We start from the raw sequence: 23296 nt of genomic DNA, 5'->3' as shown, positions 1-23296 counted from the left end.
ATCCACGGTCCCTGGCACTGAATAGACCAGATATCACGGGTTCAACATCATACCTGAGAGTCTCTCGAGCAGTATATCCTGAGCCAATTAGTATGGATTCATCAAACAGCTTGTCCATGCAAGGAATGAACTCTGGAACACAAACATCCATTGCATACATCACCAACCAAACCAGGTGTGTGTAAGTCACTTAATAGTACTTTCACAGGAGCCAGCCTGTACCAACGAGCAATCCAGATGTGGGGCGGCGTGGGGAACACGAAGGCACACGAGCTACTTTAGTCTAAGACGCTGGCTGTGCTGGGCCACACCAGCCACGTGTCCCAGAGACGCGGTCAGGATCACATTCAGTGTCAGAGAATAAAACCGTGAGCCTCGTATCGCTGGAGGGGAACTCGCCCCCAATGCTTCAAGGGAGGTGCTGTCCAGTGTCCTTAAAAGCTGGCATGATCCACCCAAGGGGACAGTATTCCCTAAAGGCCCCTTTATTCACTGCCCTGAAGTCGTCCTTCTTCAAGACTGTAAGGTTAGTCATTATGGAGAAATAAGGATACTTCTCCATAGGAATTACAAAGGTCTAGGACATCCTAGTGTTCTCACAGGCATGGGTCCCAAGTTAGGGGTCCCAGGCAGAGCCACCACCAAACCTCCCCCCGCTCCTCTGCAGGCTGAGGCCCTCTCGGGGTGGAACAGCTGGTCCCCACTCAGGGACAACTGGCGTTTCTGAGGTTGCGCACACAGGGTGGCAAACAGTAGAGCAAACAGTACATTCTTTGCCAGCAAATAGCTACTGAGGATCAAAGATACAAGACACATGCACACTGGAGAGATGCCTCCTACAGCCAGGCAGCACAGGAAGAAAAACGAGAGAAGCCACAAGTAGTCCCTGAGGTCGGAGGAGGGGACATGCCCCGCTACCCATGGCGAGGTGGCCAGGAGGAAGGAGGCACAAAGGAAAGATGCAAAGGGCTGAGACCCCACATGCCGGAGGGCCGGCTGCGGGGATGAGTGATGTGTGCAGAGAAGAAATTAAGTTGCACGGCACTGGCTTCCAGATCACATTCAAGACCCAGAATCAGGGGCTTCCTTGGTGGCGCAGTGGTTGAGGGTCCGCCTGCCGATGCAGGGGACGCGGGTTTGTGACCCGGTCCGGGGGGATCCCACATGCCGCGGAGCGGCTGGGCCCGTGAGCCATGGCCGCTGAGCCTGCACGTCCAGAGCCTGTGCTCCGCAACAGGAGAGGCCACAACAGTGAGGGGCCCGCGCAAAAAAAAAAAAAAAAAAGACCCAGAATCAGATTTTCTAGGGAAACAGATAAATCTGTTAAACAGTCAGGTTTTTCCAAACTACTGCTCCTCAGGATTAGCACAAATGGGTGACAGTCTGATATCATTTTGGATGCCAACCAAGGAATGTTTTCACTAACATTTGGTAGTGGATGTGTAAATTTTAAATATATGCATGCATGTTTTGTATTTATAATATGGCTAACATTTAACATGATTCTTTATAGGTTTCTTTCAATGAAAATTTGAGATGTCATGATGTTACCTGTTTAAGTCTGGGAACCACTACGGGCTTCAAAATAAAGTATCTTGTTTAGAAAAAAAAAAAAAAGCAACAGCAGCCTTTAAAAGCTGAATTCAACCAGCCTAACACGATCTAACCTTGGAGAGTAGCATCTTGGATATCTGTCAATCTCTGTAGCGTTAACAAGACTGAAACCAAGCTTTATGGTCTCAAAAGAGGGCCTGGTCGTGTGTGACGGATCAGAGGTTATCTGATAACCATGAGAAGGGTTTTTAATCTGTCAGCACTTCAACAAGGAGAAACCTCCTGCTCCGTGGCTCCCCAATGCACCTCCAAAGTTCTTATTATTCCAATGGCAGGAATACCGAAAATTAATCTGACAATGGTGCTCCAGACACAACTCAGTCACTTCAGTAAATAGATTTTAAAACATCCCATTTAAAACTCTTCCATCATTTTCACAACATGGAGAAAGAAAACACTGTTTTCTTCTCACCTTTTAAAGATTGCTGGCTGTGAGTCAGAAAGCAAATGGCTATTTGCAATGTCAAAAGACAGGCAGTCAGAAGGCAGAGAAGTACTAAGAGATACCCAGACCATAAACTGTGCTAAGGAAATTATCACATTAATTATGAAACTGTTGAGAAGACAAAGGGAGAACCCTGGTGGCAGGCAAAAAAGATGGGCAGAGAGAAAGAGAGAGAGAGAAGGAAGGAGGGATGGGCAGGCAGAGAGAGGGGGAGGTAGAGAGGCAGATAAAGGAGAAAAAATACACCTAAAATAGCAATAAAGGAAGGACACACAGAGCCAAAATACTGAGCGAGCTGCAGGCTCAGCACACAATGGACCGCCAGCAGCAGGCCCACATTCACAGACAGGCGAGTGGCCAGAGGCAAGACAGACGTACGGTTTCGCAGCTCGGTAGTGAGGATGTGCTTCGCGGCAATCAGAAGCTCCTTTCTGAGGTGCGCCGTTTCTGCTGGACAATTTGAAAGTAGCTGTAACATTCCTTTTACCATTTGCTGAGAGTACTTAGTCACCAACTCCTGTTAAAAAAAAAAAAAAAAGGAAAACAACACAGTTATACTGATAGGCAGTTGTTAAGAAAAACCCAAGTTTTATAAACTTTTAAAAAATTCAGTAAGAGTAAGCTTGGCTCAAAGGACCCTCAGAAAGTAATAGGCCTAACACACAAGTACTATCCGAAAAGTCTTAGCAGTTTGTGTGCACAATGCCACCCCGGAAGGAGGGGCAGCCACATGGAGCAGTTTCTTTTACATCATGGGATCATGGAGGCCTTCCTGTATTTTCTGTATTTTCCCAACTTTCAACAGTGAATATGTATTGCTTCCCTGTTAGAGGGAAGGAGGAAGAAATAAATATTGAAGTTAAAAAACAAAACTATTTACTGAGTCGTCCCATTGATATAAGTTGTGAATGACACCAAAGACACCTTTAATCAGCTCAGAATGCGCTCCAGTCACAACTGCCTTTTGAGGTGTTTCAGGAAGCTATTCACAATAACTCAAGCTGACTAAAATATCAAGGGGTATCTAATCCAGATTTTTCTTTTTTTTTTTACAAATGTTCCATTTTCTTAGTGTAAGTTATCATTATCGAGATAAACACATTAAAAAGGGAGGGGGGAGAAGGCTACAAATGTTTTCAAAGGTAGTTTAGAATAAAAACAATTTGACACACACATTTTCATTTTTACTTTCCTGAAATAAAATCTTTAAAAAAATGATCAATTATAATACAATTCCATTGCTCTAGAACAGATCAGGGCTAAATTTATTCCATACTTTAGAATAACCACCTCTATACAAGAGTTTTATTCAAAAAAACTGTAAGACTAATAAGAGATAAGGTATCAATTTTTTCCTTCAAGTTCTTATGATTTAAGTAAGAAGAGACCACAGCTCCAAGTGGGAAAAACAAAAATAAAACTACTCTACAGGTTCCTCAAAAAAGCCTCCAAAACCTCTTTATCAGTTTTACTTGATAATGCCATTTTTTGAAGTTCCAATCTCTCCCACATAATTTGCTATAACACACAACTTCCAATAACAGCAAAAGTCAATAAACCTCATACATCCGCATAAAAATCTGTGTGCAAATATTTATATGGCTTTATTAAGCCAAAAATGAAACAGGCAAGTCTATAAAGACAGGAAATACTTTAGTGGTTGCCAGGGGCTGGTGGGTCAGAGAAGAATGGAAGTCACTGCTCATTGGTACGGATTTCTTTTTCGGGAGAAAAAATTGTTCTAAAATTGAATAGTGATTATGGTTGTACAAATCTGTGAATAAACTAAAAACCATTGAACTGTACACTTTAAAAGGGTGAATTTTATGGTATATGAATTATATCTTGATAAAATGCTTTAAAAAAATTGGAAATGATCCAAATGTTCATCATCAGAATGGATAAACACCATGATTACACCCATACAACAGAATACACCACTATGGCCTGAACTGTGTATCCCCCCCAAATTTCATATGTTGAAGCCCTAACCCCCATTGTGACTGTATCTGGAGATAAGAGTCTTTAGGAGGTAATTCAGGTTGAATGAGATCATAGGTGGGGCTCTCGTCCAGTAGGACTGTGGCCTTATAAAAGAAGAGAAGGAGATCTCTCTGTCCGCCTTACCACCATGGGAGGACACAGCAAGCAGGTGGCCACCTTCAACCCAGGAAGAAAGGCCTCCCCAGAAACCAAACCCTGCTGGAACCTTGATCTTGGATTTTCCAGGCTCCAGAACTGTGAGAAAATAAATTCTGGCTGTTTACACCTAGTCTATGGTATTTTGTTATGGCAGCCTGAGCAGACTAAGACAAACTAACCATGAATAAAAAGTAACAAGTCACCAATAAAATAACAAGGATGAATCTCAGCATTACTGCTAAGTGAAAGAAGCCAGACTCAAAAGGTTACAAATACTGTCCACCAAGTGATTAATCTCTATGACATTCTGGAAAAGGCAAAACTATGGAGACAGAAAACAAACCAGTGCTTGCCAGGGACTGGAGGCGGGAGGAGGAAATTGACTACAAACATATAAAAGGAATTTTTTGGACGATGGAAATGTTCTGTATTTTGATGTACTGGTGGTTAGGTATGCATTTGTACTGTACACGTTTGTCAATCAGCGAACTGTACGCCTACAAAAGGTGAATTTTACTGCATGTAAATTATATCTCAGTAAACCTGACTTAAAACAAAAGTCAATGAACTTACCTGGTAAATTCTGATGATATAAGCTAAAAATGACAACGTTTTGATCTGAGCAGCAATGAAATCAGCATATAACTCCTTGTTGTAAAGCTTATGTTGCCTAATGAGATATGAACAAAATTAACAATATTAGCTCTCAACTCTTTCGGTCATGTTACTATTAATTAAAAGCCTATAGTAATTACTAACCCCAAAAGGTTGATTTCTACACAGCAGCAACAGTAAACACGCCTACACTTTTATGCAGTTCCGACTAACTTAAAGGCCTTAAAGGCATGAAGCAGGCAGATCTCCAGGCCGCTGGGCAGCAGCCACAATCTGAATCCCCACAGCAAAGGCGAGACTGACCTGCTTCCCCAGAAGACAGCACGAGGGCACCTGTCTGACCAGTGGAAGACCCCTGCTGTGGCCACAGAGGCTGTTAGGGCTGATTCACCCTCAGCTCTTGCTCTCAAGTGACTTAGAGCCAGGTAGGCCGCAAGTCAAGAGAGCAAGTGACAAAGATCTTAGGAGGAATGCTGTGAGGCTGGAGAAAAAGTTTCACTGGGAGGCTTCAAGGATGAACGAGTCAGTGATTAAGGGTGATGGGTGAGGAAGAACGAAGCGGGTAAAGAGCTTCCTAGCCCTCGTGCTGAGAGGAAAAGCAAGAACAAAGTCTTGAAGGTGAGAGAGCCTGGAATATCCCAAAGCTGTAATTGAGGACAGTAATGCCTAATGATAGTTCTAAATTTACAAGACACCAAAGACTGAGACATGTCACCCATCATCGAAATACAACTTCAGAAAGCCAAAAATACATATAAGTTTAACCAAAATTTTATCACTCAAAATTTTCTTGTCTTACAAATGACGACAGCAAGTACATTTTTACTTGGATTAAAGAACTATGGTAATCAGCTACATCACTGACCAAAGAAATCTCACCTGGCTTGTGCAGATACCTGAATTGCAATGGTATTCATGATCAAGGGCACAAATTCAGCAACAACATTGTGGATATTCAGTTTGTAGAGCTAAAAGCAAACATATCAGATTGTCATGCTTTGACACTCTGCTTATAGCAAAATAATTTGGCATACCAAAGAAACTGTGATGAGATTCATTAGTTAGCACATGTGTATCATACACATCTATTTGCCACAGAAAATTAGGTGTAAACTTTGTTGTAAAATAGGAAGCCCAAAACCCAAGAAGCTACTAAGCAATATGCATACCTGATACATTAAAACAACAATAATGGGCAATTCTGCCAACACTTTCAAAGAAAGAGATCCTCTTGGAATGATGGAATGCTGCAAGAGAGGAACAGGAGGACTGAGGTTATCCCCGTGGCACTTAGAATAGCCCTAATCAGTGTGCCACTACTGCACATCACCCCACTGAAATAAAGGCAAGGGAAAATACTGACACGTCTTCATAATTATCTGTGGTGAAATAAACTATTTTGAAAACAAAGTACATAGAACTGTTATTTAATATAAAGGTTTTCATATTTTACAATGTCACACCTGTAGTAAAAACCTCAGGAAAATCTGTCAAAACTTAAGAGATTCAAATCACAGGAGAAATTAAAAAAAATTTTTTAATCTATTATCTTGCTTACTTGCAAGAACAACAGCAAGAAGTACAAGTTTACCTAGTTTTATTCATAGGTATTTATAAACAGGAAAAATGCTTACAATAAATATAAGAAAAAAATAGTCTTAATATATAAAAACTCAAGTAAGGAAAATGTCAGACTCAAAATAAAAATGAGTGATAAATGGATAGGAACAGACAAGCAAAAAAAGAAACACAAAGACTGATAAACAGAAAACAAGTTTCTAATTCAGGAAGAACAAAGGAATGAAAGCTTCATTCAAAATGTAATTTCCTGTTTATCCTAGCTCAAAGTGAAACATTCTGCAAAACCATTTCAGTAAAACAAATACAGATGATAGTCTTGATTCAATCATAAAAATACAGTCATGGTAAATGCTCATACATGTTCCCTACGTGGCAAATACTACAAATCTAATGCATCAGCTGCAGACAGTACCAGCGTTACCTTCACAAAACTCCACGAGACTGATTTTTCAGATGAGAGGGAAAATAAGGTCAGAACAACGGTTCGTGAACTTTCCTACAGTCAAAAAATGCAAGTGGTAGAGCTGTAACATCATCCCAGAACTTCTGTCCGCAGAGCCCACACCGTCAGGCACTGAACTACAAATTTATATGTAGCTTAAAGGGACTTCACTAATGTTGAAGCTAAGGACAGAACGGAGGCCCCCTTGCCGGGTCAGCTGCTCTTTCTGGTTCTGGATTCCACCACGATGTTATCTTTGTACATTTGGTGAGCAACAGCTCACATGCATACCTGCAGAGCACAATCAGCAACACTCTCTCGCACACGCACACACGTTTGTTTGCTTATTCTAAATCCCTCCATGTGTTTAAGAAAAAAACAAAAAACTTAAGTGGTCTAAAAAGTCAATACCTCATTTTTCCTCTACCAAGGGCAGGAGATGTGGATAAAAGCAAAGCAAAAAGCAAAACAACGGAAACGCTTACTGTTCTCGTCTCACTGTCCTCACGCTCAGGATTGACTTTCACAGCAATCGTTGTGATCATTCCAACCATTTCTGGGGGGGGGACTGTGTTCTCGGGGATCACCTGAGGGTTCTCAAAGTAGCGGTTCTACAGAAAAAAAAAAAAAAAACAGAAGTCATTTACAGCTGACGTGTGGTGAAGAAATCGAATGTCCTACCCTTTTATACTGCACCAACCCCACAGTACTTGGTGTTCTTTTTTTCCAGGACTATGAAGATAACATGACAGACACACCCGCCACCTCCAACAACAGAAAACAAACTTGCCTGCTGTATTTTCTATTTTTTCCTGGCTGATAAAAGATGAAATGTATGTCATGTTATATTACCACCTCAGTGAGGCGGGGAGGATGTAACCCATCTCTCCAGTGATAAGAAACTAGGAGCTGAACCCTACTGAATTAACTTTCCACACAGTCTCCTAAATAGAGGTCAAGTATGGAACAGAAACAAAGTACAGAAAACATTTTAAAAGGCCAGGACCTCACTGGCATCCTTAGTTCTCAATGAAATTTGGGCTTCATGTTAAAAAAGACAGCTTCATATGAAAAGCAGCTCTTCTTTGATCAAAATGGTAGTTGACACGATGATAACTCGATAACTCAGAACGCAACTTAAGTTTTATACACTATAAGCAGGTTAAAATCCTTAAAAAACCAAAAAGTCAATTTTACCATGTGTGAATTTAAAAAAAAATTTAAGCTTAAAAAAAAACTGAAAATAGAAACTCTGAAACATAAACACATTTATGCACAATGATTTTTACTGAAGCATTATTTGTGACAGTAATGAATTGAAAATGGGGGAAACCAGCAATAGGGAGATGGTCAAGGTACATGCATATGACAGAAAATTATCGGTCGCTAAAAATTATGACTGCCACAGAAGAGTCTTGAAGGACGTTCCCTTCTGTAACAGTGATTCCTTCCAGTAAATGAGAGCATGGTAGGGAGGAGCCTTTCCTCCTCCACTCCACACACTTTTATATGGGTGGCACTGCTTGGAAACAGTTTTTTCAATACAGGAAAAAATTTTCAAGATACAGAAAAATGCTGAAAGTATACACCACTCCCCCAAAAAGCTTCAAGAATATGAGGGTAACCATCTCTACAAAGCACAAAGTTAAACTCGAAACAAAACTCCAACGTCAATGGTTGCTTATAAGTGAAAGAATAATTATGGATGATTTTCCTTTTTTGCAAAATTTCTACAATAAGAATATATTGCTTTTACGTCAAAAATACAGTATCTAAACAATGAAACGAAAAGAACTCTTTTTCTAAGGGCTAATTTATGAACCTAGATTTTAACCATCACTAAATATTCCCCATTGTAAAATTAGCATCCCTCCAATTATTCCTTCAACCGTTTGGAATGAGGAAGTAATAAATAAATATAAACAGTAAATTCAAATAATATTAAAAACAGCATACCACTACTTTTGGAAGCTCCTTGTAAATCTGTTTCACAAAATCCAAAAAATGATGAATCTAAAAAAGAAATAGACAGTATTAGGAAGATATTTATAAACAGAAAATGCTTACAATAAATAAGAAAAACATCAATAGTTTCCATATGTAAGAACTCACAAAACAGGTAAGAAAAATGTCAGACTCAAGATACCAATAGGCAATGAATGTGAACACACACACACAAAAAGACTGATAAACAGAAAACAAGTGTTCTAATTCAGGAAGAGCAATGGAATGAAAATGATAATAAATGTCACTTTTTGCCTTTCAAAAAGTAATAGCACACCATGCTGGAGGGAGTGCAAATAAGGAGACACCCCTCCCCAACCATACTATACTATACTACTAAGGGAAGCTTAAACTGCTGAAGCCTTTCTGGAAACCAATGTAACAATATGTATCAGAAGCATTAAACATTAACACCTTTGATCTGGTAATTCTACTTCTATAAACCCAGTCTACAAAATAATTTGAATTGTAAACAGATATTCAGTTTTAGTCATGAAATAAAAATTTTGAAATACCCTAAATATCCAAGAATATGAAAGAATATTATATATCCATTAAAAATTAACTTTACAAAACATTTTTTATCATTGGGAAAACGCTTACATATAATGTGAAGGGAAACAATCAGGATATAAAATGTCATCCACAGTAGGATTGTGATTATGTAAACATACAAATACATAAGGTGGGAAAAAGGAAAAGAAATCACCAAGACATTAAATATTGTTTTCCAGATGGAAGGAATTCTATTTCGTCTTTCAATTTCCAAATAATCTACAACAGGCATTTACCAAGGTTATCATCAGAAAAGATAGTATCTTAATTATGGCTAACAGACTGTTTAATGCTGACTCTGCAGATGCCAATCACTGTGCTAAGAACTTTTTTTTTTCTTTTTTTTGCAGTACGCAGGCCTCTCACTGCTGTGGCCTCTCCCATTGCAGAGCACAGGCTCCGGACTTGCAGGCTCAGGGGCCATGGCTCACGGGCCCAGCTGCTCCGCGGCATGTGGGATCTTCCCGGACCGGGGCACGAACCCATGTCCCCTGCATCGGCAGGCAGACTCTCAACCACTGAGCCACCAGGGAAGCCCAAGAACTTTAACTTTTATATTTAATTATCTAAGCAATCTTTGAGGATATACTGTGATTGTCCCCATTTTACAGAAAAGGCTCCAAAAGGCTCAGAGCTTACCCACTGTCACACAGCTACTCAACTGCACACTGAGATTCAAACCCAGCTCTGACTTCAGAACCCACATCTGAACCCTTGTATAAAAGCCATTGGAGCCTTGGGGCATCTCAGACTTGTAAGTACCAGAACCACCCAAAGAGCCCTGCCAGTTTGGTTGGTTAACACATTTCAAATACTGAACAAATTCAGCAAAATATTCATGTACACATTCAGAAGAAAGTCACTGTTTAACCCACAAAGAATTTCCCCCAACTTAGGCGATATTTTTTATGACTGAAAGCAGCATATGTTCTGTCAACTCTAAAAGAGGGTAAAAAATTCACACAGAAGCAATTTGTCAGCACAGTTTATAAATGCTATCAAGATAAACACTTACTTCTTGGGTGATGGGTGGCCTGAACTGTTTGTGTAGTTCAATAATTATTCTTAGACAAATAAGAACATTCTCTTCATTTTCCGTCTTAAAAAAAAAGCATTTAAAAAGAGTTATACTTCTGAAAACTTATTTTAATCTAAAGACTATTTTCTAAGCATTTTCTGCATATACACCCTCCATCAACCAACTTAGATTTGGTTTGTAGAAAATTCATAAACCCACAGAACACAGCTGTCCCAGAGAGGAAGCTTTTGCAGTCTTTGGTGGACTGTCTGAAGTATAGCCCGCCAGTAGGTCCTGTGAGAGTAACACTCAGACAAATGAGTAACTGGCAATTAAGGCAAGTCACACTACGAAGCAAGGTCTTAATGGCCCAGCAGACACGTTTCATTGTTTGAAAATATTGCCAAAAGAGCAATGAGTGAGCAGCCACCATGCACTGGGCCCTGTGCTAACACTTTACACTGTCTGCATGGGGGTGCCTTCCACATCTTACTACGAGGAAGCGAAGGCTTGGGGCAGGAAAGAATGGGGCTGACATGACAGAGCTAATACATGGCAGAGCCAGGATCTGAACTCAACTCAGTCCCCCTACAGAGCTCATCTTTCCAAGGGGCCCAGACACATGACAGAATTCTAAACACACCAAGACTAAGGACAACAAGAAAACAATTTCAGAGGTTAGCTTAACAGGTACCAAATGGATTAACCCCAAGAATTTGAGGAACTCTTTGACTACTATGCATCTACTGCGCCTGACACACAAACAGAGGCACAAAGCCAATGACCCCTGTACTTGGAGTCTGTTGACCACCACCCACTTTCAGATTCCCACTATGTCTAGTCAATCCCTCAGTGACTCAAAAAAAAAGATTTTCATTTAATAATCTTTCTTAGTAATCTGGTTGGCAAAGTGGAAGAAAATGGACATTAAAAAAATTTCTACTCATGTGAATCAGAACTTTAGTGAAAAAGTTGTATAATGCAGGATTTTACAGTAAGAAAATCATTAAAAGTTTTGAATGCGGCTAGATAAAAATTCTCAAAAGTTACCTCCAGAAAGCGAAACATAACAGACAAAACATTTTTTGTATGAGGACGAAGATGTTCATTGGTTGGTATTCTATGAATTATTTCAAGAACGAGCTTCCGCAGTTGCTGTTGAAGAGAAACAAAAATGTAAATATGAAATCCTTCCAACAGTTCCAAGGTAATTATTTGGCATCCTAGAAGTGTCACACAGCTGTACCCAGCACTGGTAACCACCATACAATAAGATGGAGCCCATTTTAGAAATGGTTCTGTAAATTATTTAAATGTAATCCAAAGCATGTATTGCAAACCAGTATTTTCAGTATTTCTAAAATTGTGTACCAAATCAAGTAAGCCAAATTTTCCTCTTTTACACCTTATCAGTATTCCCAGGAGGAGGACACTAATGTGTGCATGTGGGGTGAATTTAAGATGAAAAGAGCAAAACACCAAGTGAACTTCATTTGCAGTCTCCCTTCATAAGCTGTTTAGCTCCTCTGACGTGCTCTCCAATTACCTTGGGCCTAAGGACTAATTATATCATAAGCTGTGCTAAGCTTTCATGATTTTGTCTATAGAACTGACAACTTAAAAAGTAGGTCAAACAGGTAGATCTTGAACTGGTACCACATAAAAGTGCTTTGTTTAGCAATTAACTTTCACTAGTACTATGGTAATTTTTAAAGTTATTTTTAAGGGATACATGCTGAAATATTTATGGAAAAAAAGTTATGATGGGACTGTTTTAAAATAATCAAGGCGAAGAGGGGGGAGGCGAAGAGTGGGTAGGGGTATAGATAAAACAAAACTGGCCAGAGTTACAAGAACTGAAAATAGTAAGACCAGAGCTGGACAACAGGTATGGGAAGGGTCATGAAACTGTTGCTCCCTCCTATATATACACGTGAATTTGGCTATAATACATAGCATATGCACACGTCACTGGTCAGCAAATGTGAAGAATTTAAATTGTGAAAGAGATGGCTATGAGGAAATAAAACCAAGATATTTAGCTGAGGAGGCAACGGCCTTGGACAAAGTTATCCTTATATGACAAAATTTCTTTTGTTTTTAAGGGGAACCATAAGTTTTTTGAGTTGTTTTCATTCTTAAGTGCTTGCACTCCTACAGCAGGACATTTTTTTCTCATTATATTTTTGAACAGGTTACCTGGGCTGGTTTCTCCTGAAGGAACTGAACTTCTCCATCTTGAAGAAATGTAAGAAATCGAGGGATGATGTGCTCCAGGAACGTAGAATATTGAGGAGACGAAGTGACATTCTAATTATGCAAAAATAAAAGAAAACCCCATAAAGGTTTGTGTACATATTCAAATTCACATATTATAATAACCTCAAAAGGAAAAAATTGTAGCAGAGCTGATAGTAATTTTTAATACCTTCAGATGCTTTAGTGATAACATAGTTTTAAAGAAGTTAAGATGATTGCTGCTTCTGATATCCAATTAGAGAGAACTAAACACTAAAATTTACTGGTAAACCTAGAAATACTCGCACTGTGGAGAATGTTCACCTAACTAAGGGAACTGAACAATGGGGCATGACTGACTGGATGGAACCAATAGCAGAGACCACCTTCCCGAAGAAGTGATGCTGACACTAAAACCTAAAAGGCCAGCAGGAGTTAACCACGGGAGAAAGTGGGAAAGGTTCTAAGGAAAGCACATGCAAAGGCACAAAATGACGAGAAAGGCTGAGTGTAAAAGGTACATATTGAACTTTTTCTAGTTCAATATGAACTAGAAACTTTTTCCAGTTCAATATGGCAGGGATGGGAGTATAAGAGGAAGGAATTTAAACTTTTATTATCTTGAGTCTGAGAAGCTGGTGAGTCAAGGCATCTGGGCAGCTAAATGTGTCTGGAGCTCCAGACACTGATCTGGGAGGAAGATAAAGACATGGGGTTGTCTATTACCTGAGGAGTCTATAAAGAAGGAAATACAGGCAAAAACCAGAAAAGAGTGCGCTGCCACAGGGGCAAAGAAAGAACCGCCATTCTTGGGATGCGCACCTGAGCACTGGTCTCCCACGGCCGACCCGGAGCTCAATTCCAGGGGCCCCGTGCCCACAGCACGCTGTGTGTCAAGAGGCACCCCTAGGAGCCAGAGAGCACCTCACCAGCCCCTCCCCAAGCCGACTGCGAATCCACTGGGGACAAGAACTGTATTTGTCACCTTTCAACCCCAAAGTGTAAGACTTTTTACGAAACACCCACATTCAAGGATTGAAGGAAAAGAGGGATAAGAGTCATGATGGAACATTATCAAGGTTATCAAGAAATCAAGCTCATCTGCACGTCAGCCCATACCATCCAGATTCCACAGACTTCAAACATCTAAGTTTCAAATTTCTCCCATAGGAAAGATTCAACAAGGTGCCCAGTTATTCTGCCAGTATTTCAACTTAGCCCCTGGCTTTTTGATCCATACGAATGCTTCCTGTGACTTCTAACTTCAACATTTCTTTATTTTCTGCCCTGGGAAATGGCCCATGTGACATTTACTTAGCCTGGAATCTTATCCCAAAGTGGTTAATGAAATGAATTTCTAAGATTCCTTAAACCACTGGGAATTCTTAATTTCACTTAAATATTTTGTTCTGGGATAACAGTGGTGGTAATTTAGAATTACCTACTGGTGGTCATTCTAGTATTTCATTCGTCGAAGGACTCAGTCATCTGAATTTCATTTAAGGTAAATACCTATCAGATTTCAAAAGGCACTATTTGGAAAAGCCCCAAGTGTTATTACTTTGCTAACTTTTAATTCTGTTAATTTAATCAATGCATCTGAGACCAAAGCCAGGAACTAACCTGCTAACTGCCAGACCCTAAACAGGAGAGAAAGGGTTGAGACACTTAATTGAAAGAGCCCCACGCCCACACTCAGAGGATCACAGGCAGTGCCACAATTTCAGCCTCTCAAATAAACTTTAAGGGCTGTGGCTCTCTCCTAGCAGTTTTTCCAATAAAATGCAGAATGCAGGCCTTTCCTGTTCTACCGCCCACCTCTTTTTTTTAGCTTTATTTATTTATTTTTCAACAATTTGCACTAACAGCTTGGGTGGAAGAGAAAGCTCTTTAGCTCAATCTCTAAATATCTCAGGATTTTTTTCCACCTCAGTTCAAGGCAACAAATCCTGGAAAACATCTATTTAAATCAAAACAAAAAAAACCAAAAAATTCCCTCAGCAAACAAAAATACCATCCATTACTATAGAGAGTAGGGTATCTAATTCGATCCCACGAACATTTATTTAATGTTTAGTGATTCAAATGACCATGACAGAAGCTAGGAAACATTTTATCTATTGTTCTTAATCATATTAACTCTGAGAAAGGTTTTATCATAGCCACATTAAAAGAAAAGCGAGTTTCTCTTCAGCCTTTGAGACTAACTGGCACCAGACTAACCATAAAGTAGGACAAAATATGAGAGAACAGTTTCAGGTGCTGGACCAGAGGCAGTGCAAGACCATGATCTCTAGAAGAAGGGAAACTCACCAACTGTGCCCCACATCGGCTCTCTGCCTGGGAACGGTTTCCCAACCAGGCTCAGCAGGCTGGAGCCCAAGGAAAGCATGATGGTCCTGCTGAGCTGAGGCGCAAATACCAGAGTTTGCAACAGCTGAAGTGGCCGGAATCTGCAGGGCAAAGCCCCAGAGAAAAAGGAACTACAGAAGGGGGTGTGGATGGTCTCCTGTGAGTCCTTGACTGAGGACTGGGCTGTACTTATAGGTAAGGGAAGGTAAGACTACCTGAGGCTTACCAGGGAGTGGGCACTTGAGGACTGAGAAATGAAGAAAGACATCAGAGGTTTAGCGATGTCAGAGGATGTTGGGGGTCCAGCCTCGACACAGTGCAAAGACCTTAACACCTTGATAGCACCTCATACATTCAGCTGAGGAAGGACCATGCCCCAGAGTAAGGCTTAGTTTAGCCCCATCCCAAAAAAATCTAAAATCAACCTCTGATGAGATCCACAGAAAGATGGGGTTTGGAGGTTGAATCCTACAAAGTCAGAGGGACTTGGGAAACCCCTTGGGATTCCCAGAGATCCTCTCTACCATGGCATAAAACCAAGCCTACACAAGTTCAGTGAGATCAGCCAGCACCTGAACTGCTGACTATAGTGAAAATATCAACACTCTTCCAAGGGAGATAACAGAATCTAGGGTCCTTACATTTCACACACAATGTCTGGTGTACAATCAAAAACTACCAGACATGCAAGGAAGCCAGATAACGTGACCTGTAGTCAATAAAAATCCACCTTTATAGAGGATTGTATTTAGCAAAGACTTCAAAGCAGTTATTATAAATACGTTCAAAGAATAAAAGGAAAACATGGTCTCAATAAATGAAGATGGGGAATCTCTACAGAAGTGGCATCTAAAGAAGAACCAAATGGAAATTCTAGAACTGAAAGACAATAACCAAAATTTTAAAACAAAAATACAAATAAACTGAAATTTAAAAATAACATCCCAGCAGATGCGGAGATGACAGAAAAACAGTGAATCTGAAGGCAGATCAGAGAACAAAGAGAAAAAAGACTGAAGAAAAATGAACAGAATCTGAGGGACCTATGGGTCAATATAAAATCGTAGAATGTAAGAGCCAGAAGAGAGAAACTGTTTGATCAAAGTTGCAGAAGTTATAAACAGGAGAGCCAAAACTGCCACCCAGCTCTCATTCCCATACCATCCATTACCTAGCATAACAAATCCACAACAAAAGTTTGAGTGTATCCTGAAAGCATATGCCTAAAAGGGTTACCATAGTTGAAAATGAAAAAAAGGTCAAGGGGATCCCCTGGTGGCGCAGTGGTTAAGGATCCACCTGCCAATGCAGGGGACATGGGTTCGAGCCCTGGTCCGGGAAGATCCCACATGTCACAGAGCAGCTAAGCCCACGCGTCACAACTCCTGAGCCTGCGCTCTAGAGCCCGCGAGCCACAGCTACTGAAGCCCGCGCACCTAGAGCCCATGCTCCGCAACGAGAAGCCACTGCAACGAGAAGCCTGCGCACCGCAATAAAGAGTAGCCCCTGCTCGCCACAACTAGAGAAAGCCCGCATGCAGCAACGAAGACCCAACGCAGCCAAAAATAAATAAATTAAAAAAGAAAAGAAAAAAAGGTCAAATAACCAAAACAAAAGCAATATTCCTCAACACTGTTCAGGAGTCACTATCACCAGTGTGAAGAAACTGGACAACACTGTACAAATTTCAATTTTGAAATACAACAAATTACATTAACAAAGATAATTTTTAAGTTACTAGTAAAAAGACTGACAGGGAAGCTGTAGGAAAGCACATGTGAATACTTATCACAAAATGAAAAGCTCATACCTCAAAATTTAAAGCTTTATAAAATATAATATAAAATAAAATATAAAGCTCATACCTCAAAATTTTCACTAACTTCTTGCATCATTTTTAACTTTGTTTCATCAGCTGTAAATGGCAAAACAAACCATCAGATTAATTGAGAAATTATGTTAAGAATGTTCCTAAAATTACTGGATTTAATAATTTAAGAGAAGCAATCAGATCTTATCAGTTTGACTGTCATGGTCTAAAAGCAGGCACATAACTAGTTCCCTACAACCAGTCACACTCACTCGTACTCCCAAACATACACGTGCATCCACAGACAAGGACACAGATACACACATACGCGCACCCACACGCGTGCCTCTTTGGGGCTCCAGCCAGAAATGCTCATCACTTTGCTTCTCCACGAGGTAGAGAAAGGGGAAATTAAGATAAAAGTTAATGTGACTACTCATCTCAACGTGCACATCATTTGAACTGAGATGAAGGAGTCACATCAACACATTTCTTAATGACGAAAAGCATCAACTCACGTGTATTTACATCCGTGAGAGCTGCCACAAACTGAAGGTATTTTTTCATCAGAGTGGTTTGGTCAACCACCGTGGCCCCTTGTGTTGCAACAAACGCCATTTTTCTTTTGAGCTAGTTTGTTTCTCAAGAGAAAAGTATTATAACCATGAGTTTGCCCAGCCTACAAAAAGAAGCATATGATTAACCAACTTACTGAGGGCACAGGTTCATGATCGCTAGGAAAATCTTACCTAAATGCCTCTGTTAATCTAAATAGTTTTCCATTAATTCAGAAAACAACACTGCTCCCTCTGCTTTTTTGAAAATAAAAGTTACTTAAGTCCATACTGTCTATTAATTTCTAAACAAGATTTTTATACACAGATGCTTTTCTTTCCTATGGTATGTCCGTCTTTCCCTAGGCTAGGGGCCAGCAAACTCTCTGTAAAGAGCCAGAGAGTAAATATTTCAGGCTCTGTGGTCTGTCCCAACTCCTGAGCTCTGCTGGAGGCACAAAATAGCCACAGACAACTTGTAAGCGAACGACCATGGCTGTAATCCATAAATCTTTATTTACAGACACTGAAATTTGAATTTCATTTGAGTTGTATCATGAAACATTATTCCTCTTTTGATTTTTTTCCCCCAACCGTTAAAAAAATGTAAAAACCATTCTTAGTTTTCGTGCTGTACAAAAACAGCCACCTGGCTGGATTTGGTCTGCTGACTGTAGTTGAACCACCTGTGCATTAGGTGAGGGGTTCTCAAACTTCACTGTGCACTAAAATCAGGTGCCAAAGGTAGACTCCCAAGGACCATCCAGAGACCTCGGTTCAGGGAGGCGTCCAGGAAGCTGTAAATTTTGCTTGCATCTGACATACAATAGGCTAAATGCTTCAAAAAGCACCTCAGTGAGTTGGAAACAGGTGTGGATGACCACAATTTGAGAACTGCAGCTCCAGGCTGAAAAACAGGAGACTTGGTCTCTATTTTAAGAGCCCTCTTAAGAGAACCTAGTGAAATTGCTCTTACCCATCCTCCCCGCGAATGTAACAGTCACGTTTCACTCTACATTAAGGAGCAGTTTCATGACTTGCTTTTCTTCTTTCTTCAACAAACACACCATTAACTCTTCTGCAGGCCTTTCAACGGCCCTGCCTACCAGATACGCTCCCTTGCAGCTCACACTCCTGCCCCAAGCAATGGGGACACCCTGACGCCACAGATCCTCTTCCGCCCGCCCTCTCGAGACACCAAAAGCAGAGAGGGTGCCTGCCGCTGTTCCCGCGCAGCCCGCCGGCTCCGGGGGCAGGAAAAGTCACTAACGAAACCAACCGGAGGGATTCTGTCAGCCCCGCTGGATGACCCGACTTCTGCTTCCTCTTCACCTCCCATCACCGAGACCCAAGACTCAGGGTCACGGCCACTCCCTACCTAAGAAACTTCGGGTGGGTCGTGCCCAAACTTTTTAAAGGCTTGGATCCACTTCTTCACCGAAGGCGTCAACCCCCCATTTCCCGAGACCCCGAGAGGCCAGGCTCCGCTATCCGCTGGGCCGGGGGGTTGGGGGCCCCGAGGGAAGACGTCCCATCCAGCCTCCAAGCTGGAGAGAAGCTCCAAGACCCCAGAAGCCAAGGGCCCGGGCCTGGCTTCTGTCCCGCCCCCGCGTCCCGGCCCAGGTTGTGGGGGCCGGAGCCGGTGCCCCGCCCGCTCCCGGCAAACGGCGCCGCCGCGCCGCGCCAGGCCTGAGGCGGCGGCGCCGGGCCAGAGGGGGCGCTGTCGACGCCGGTACCTTCGCTCTGCGCGCCGGGCCAGGCGAGCCAGGTGCCTGCGTGGAGGCCGAGAGGGGCCAGGGCAACAGGAGGGCCTCCGGGGGGACGGGGCCCCAACCCCACACTCTATCTCCCCGGCCTCAAACAGCCCTCGGCTTCCCTCCTTTTGTCACCCTCTCCGGACACCCAACGCCCGCCTCCTGGGCCGGGCTACGGCGGGCGCCGAGGGTCAATTCCCGCGCCACTAGCCTTCCGCCTCCCGGCGATCCCCGGCCAGCCCAGGCAGCAGCGGCGGCGGTTTAAGAGCCGCCGCCGGCCCCCGCCACCCGGACTGGGCCCCGATGGGGGACGGAGGGACCCCGGGTTGCTCGGAGCCTCTCTCCATCGCTATGCGCTTCCCTCCATCGCTCCGCTGACCGCGGCGCCGCAGAGGCCTCCCCACGCCCGGGCCCCGCCGCACCCGTTGGGGCCGCCGCGCGCACCTCCCGAGGCCGTTCCGCCGCCGTACCGCCGCCGTACCGCGCCTGCCCACACTTACCCCGACATCGGCGGCCGGCTTCCTGCAGCCCCAGCCCGCGACCCCACCTAAGCCCTCTCAGCCGCCGCCGCTGTCGCGCCGCAGCACGCAGTCCCGCCCCCGCTTAAAGCGGCCGCGCCCGCCGCCGGAGGAATAGGCCCCGGCGCGCCGCCTCCAAGTGGGTGCGGCCTGGGCGGGCGGCGGGAGTGGGGAGAGGCGTCACGCCCGGGTGCGCCTGCCTGGCCCTTTAAACCTCTGTCCGCGTGGGCGGGGCCGCAGGCCGGGAGGGAGGGGCAGGCAGTGACAAGCATCTTTGGTTCGGCTCTTTCTGCCCTAAGTATCCTCGCAGAAGCCAGGAGGCTGGAGAGGGACGCTTGGGGGCTGCTGCGGGGCGGTGGGCACCCGCGGGGCTTCCTTAGCAGACGGCGGACGGGCCCGGGAAGAGGCCACCGCTGAGCTGAACGTGGCATGCTGGGCGGGGTTTTCTCCCCAGCTTGAGCCCTGGGGTCCTTCTTAGCCCGGGGAGGGGGAGGAGGTAAGGAGGGTCTTTGGGAAGGCGAAGGCTGCAGACAGACGGAGACCCTGTAAGCAAAGGAGAGCTCATGTGTTCTGCCTGGAAGAGGCCGGCCTGGTCATTTGTTGCAGCTGCATCACTCCGAGGCTAGACCTCAGCGGACCGCTTTTCAGTGCCTACGCGACGGGGCAGGTGCCTTGGCTCAGAGCAATGATGAGAGGGAGGGGAAAGTGGGGCCCGGATGCCCAAATGAGGCTTACCCAACAGAAATTTATTTCTCATAGTTCTGGAGACTGGGAAGTTCAAGATCAAGGTGCCACCAAGGTAGGTTTCATTCTGAGGCCTCTCCTCTTGGCTTATAGGTGGCATCATCTCACTATGTGCTCACATGACCTCTCTGTGCTCTCTCAAGAGAGAGCTGGACCAGGAGGCCCTGTCAGGCCTCACCTGCAGACTCTATCTATGAGACTGGTTGAATGATGAGCTGTTCCTGGAAACACGTGGTAACCATGGTAAATGGACAGAGCATGAAAGTGATAACCTGACCTACCTCCAGCCCCTCCAGGACCTGGCTCCACCTCCTGCCCCTTCCTGACAGTACTTACCCATTGCTCGCCCCGCACCGCCCCACTGCCACACCATCATCACTAACTCACCAGAATCTTTGTTTTCCCTTCTCAGACAGATATATTTCACACCTGGTAATAAATAGAGCTTGCAATTCCTACAAGATACGTTCAGAGACATGCTCCTTGCTTTTGTTTAATGTTGCCATTCAAGAACAAGCCTCAGCTGAAGCGCTGAGATTGTAAGTGGATATATATAGTGCCACTTATTTCTGCCACAGGAGAAATATAGTGGGTCAGAACACTCCTTCCCCCACGGAAGAAGTTGCCCACCTGCAAGCAAAATCCTCTTTGCTCCTACCACCGCCAACCCCAAAATTTAGGAGGTCCAAAATTGGGTAAAGTTGAAAAATCTAAGGGCTGGAACCAATGTGCCATCCGAGGTTATTTAATATTGTTGGGGGAGGGGTCGAGAAAGAAAAGCAGCAGTACACAAATCCTTTGATAAGTTTCCGTTTAATTGCATGTGATAAAGACCTACAGTTGGGGGGGCGGGGAGGTTAACATTGGTGAAATTCACATGCTTTCCCATGGCCTTAGCTTCTCCTACGAAAGTACCCATCATGCTGCTATGATTTTTGCCTGTTTTCTTGTCTATCTCCTGAATTAGATGTTGGGGACAGTGTCAACTTCATCTCTATCAGATAAATGAGATCATGCACCTCCTCTGCTTAAAACCCTCCAAAGACTTTTCAACTTATCCTCAATCCCTGGGCCTGTGCACCTCCCAGCCTCATTTTTCATGTTCCAGCCACAATGGCCTTGATGTGCCTCCTGCCCACCTAGGACCTTTGTAGCTAATTCTCCTGTCTGGAATGTTCTTCCCTGAGAGGTACAAAGCTGGCTCCTTGTCATCCTTGATGAGCTCAAATGTCACCTCCTCAGAGAGGCCTTTTTTAAGGCCCAATATAAGAAAACCATTAAAAAAAAAAAAGAAAAGAAAAAGAAAACCATTGCCTGCCACCCCCCCCCACTAGCTCTCATAATACTGGAATTTTCCTTAGAATCAGAAATTATATTTACTCATTTATCATCTTTTTCCCTCCTAGACAGAAAGCTCCTTTTCTTTCTTTTTTTTTTTTTAATATTTATTTATTTGGCTGTGCCGGGTCTTAGTTGCAGCACGCTGTATCTTCGTTGCCGCATGCGGGATCTTTAGTTGCAGCATGCAGGATCTAGTTCCCTGACCAGGGATTGAACCCGGGCCCCCTGCATTGGGAATGCAGAGTCTTAACCACTGGACCACCAGGGCAGTCCCTCTGTCTTTCTTTACCAATGTATTCCTTTTGCCCATTGGGTGTTGTCTTAGTCTGCTCAGGCTGCCATTATAAAGTACCACAGCCTGGGTGGCTTACCCAACAGAAATTTATTTCTCATAGTTCTGGAGACTGGGAAGTTCAAGATCAAGGTGCCACCAAGGTAGGTTTCATTCTGAGGCCTCTCCTCTTGGCTTATAGGTGGCATCATCTCACTATGTGCTCACATGACCTCTCTGTGCTCTCTCAAGAGAGAGATCTCTGGTGTCTGTTCCTCTTCTTATAAGGACACCAGTCCTATTGGATTCGGGCCCCACCCTTATGACCTCATTTAGCCTTAATTACCCCTTTAGAGGTGCTGTCTCCAAATACAGTCACTTTGGGGATTATGCCTTAACATATGGATTTCTCAAGGGACACAATTCAGCCCATAAACAAATGTTTGGAATAATACTGTATGAACCCATAGGCTAGGAACAGCTGGAACACTAAAAAGAATACAGGGAGCCTCAAAATATTCACTCTGGTGGGCATGAGCAGTCTGCACAAGTGGTCTCTGCATGGAGTGGTTCAGGGCATGAGGCCTCAGTCTGACCTTCTGAGAGCCACCAAGAGGCCATCCTCCCTCCCCTGTCCCCTGGTGTGCTGGAGTCCCTGCTTACCTTTGCCTCACCTGTTGGGCTTCTTGGAGGCTGGCCCTAAGGGCTCCACCCCTATGAAGAACCTTTCCCCCGTGATGAATTAACAAATCCTCCCTAGGTCTCTTGTGGGTTTCAACAGGGTGACTGGGTGTCCTGTGGTTGAAAAATTCCAGCAGAAAATCCGGTAAAGCTGAGATCTAGGCCTGGAGCCATGGTAAATTCAACAAAGAGATCACCCTGAACTCCCTTTTGCCTACTTCAAACTACCATAGAATTTAACCCCCAAAGCCTCTCCAGAGCTGATCGGGGGTGACTGTTATCAGCTCAGTGGCCCCCACTTCCCACAGTTACATTTCCAATGCAAGATAATGAGGATTTGTGGTAGGAATATTAACACTAGGGCTGCTGCCCTTCTGTTACCAAAGGGAAATCAATTATACCATTTTGCCAGGGCCAACAGACCGACTAACCTGCTTTAGAAAGATTTTCAGTGACAAGAATGGACATCAAGACAGGTGCTGTGAGAGCCCAGAAGAAGGAAGGTTTCTGGGGGAGGTGATACCTGTGGGGAATTAGACAAAGAAGGGTCACATCAACATCGGCTTCAGGGTGGCCTTGCAGGTGGCTTCTGTGACATAGATGTGACCATCTATGGC

The 23296-nt window shown here is 43.5% G+C and overlaps 1 protein-coding gene and 1 non-coding gene across 10 annotated transcripts in view; both read right to left on the bottom strand.

Moving 5' to 3' along the window:
* Positions 1 to 19758, bottom strand: part of TRRAP (transformation/transcription domain associated protein) — a 110928-nt gene extending 91170 nt beyond the window's left edge. For 7 of the 9 annotated variants that reach the window (XM_060284046.1, XM_070043792.1, XM_070043790.1 and 4 more), the window contains exons 1-13: positions 19625 to 19758; positions 17335 to 17495; positions 16872 to 16921; positions 12616 to 12726; positions 11467 to 11571; positions 10414 to 10497; positions 8796 to 8852; positions 7325 to 7450; positions 5986 to 6063; positions 5696 to 5784; positions 4775 to 4871; positions 2438 to 2576; positions 54 to 132 (exon numbers count right to left, since the gene is read on the bottom strand). In XM_060284046.1, coding sequence (XP_060140029.1) covers positions 54 to 132; positions 2438 to 2576; positions 4775 to 4871; positions 5696 to 5784; positions 5986 to 6063; positions 7325 to 7450; positions 8796 to 8852; positions 10414 to 10497; positions 11467 to 11571; positions 12616 to 12726; positions 16872 to 16921; positions 17335 to 17434 — 1115 coding nt within the window. In that variant the 5' untranslated portion in view covers positions 17435 to 17495; positions 19625 to 19758. Of the gene's footprint in view, positions 1 to 53; positions 133 to 2437; positions 2577 to 4774; positions 4872 to 5695; positions 5785 to 5985; positions 6064 to 7324; positions 7451 to 8795; positions 8853 to 10413; positions 10498 to 11466; positions 11572 to 12615; positions 12727 to 16871; positions 16922 to 17334; positions 17496 to 18346; positions 18782 to 19106; positions 19202 to 19624 lie in introns of those variants that run through there. The other 2 variants (XM_060284047.2, XM_060284045.1) reach the window with 2 other exon arrangements.
* LOC132593562 (small nucleolar RNA ZL1) lies at positions 17007 to 17206 on the bottom strand. Its single transcript, XR_009559222.1, has one exon. It is a non-coding gene; the product is annotated as a small nucleolar RNA ZL1 (small nucleolar RNA).
* Positions 19759 to 23296: the final 3538 nt, after the last annotated feature.

This window comes from Globicephala melas, chromosome 15, assembly GCF_963455315.2.
Source record: "Globicephala melas chromosome 15, mGloMel1.2, whole genome shotgun sequence".
Taxonomy (NCBI): Eukaryota; Metazoa; Chordata; class Mammalia; order Artiodactyla; family Delphinidae; genus Globicephala; species Globicephala melas.
This window is presented reverse-complemented; position numbering and strand designations above follow the sequence as displayed.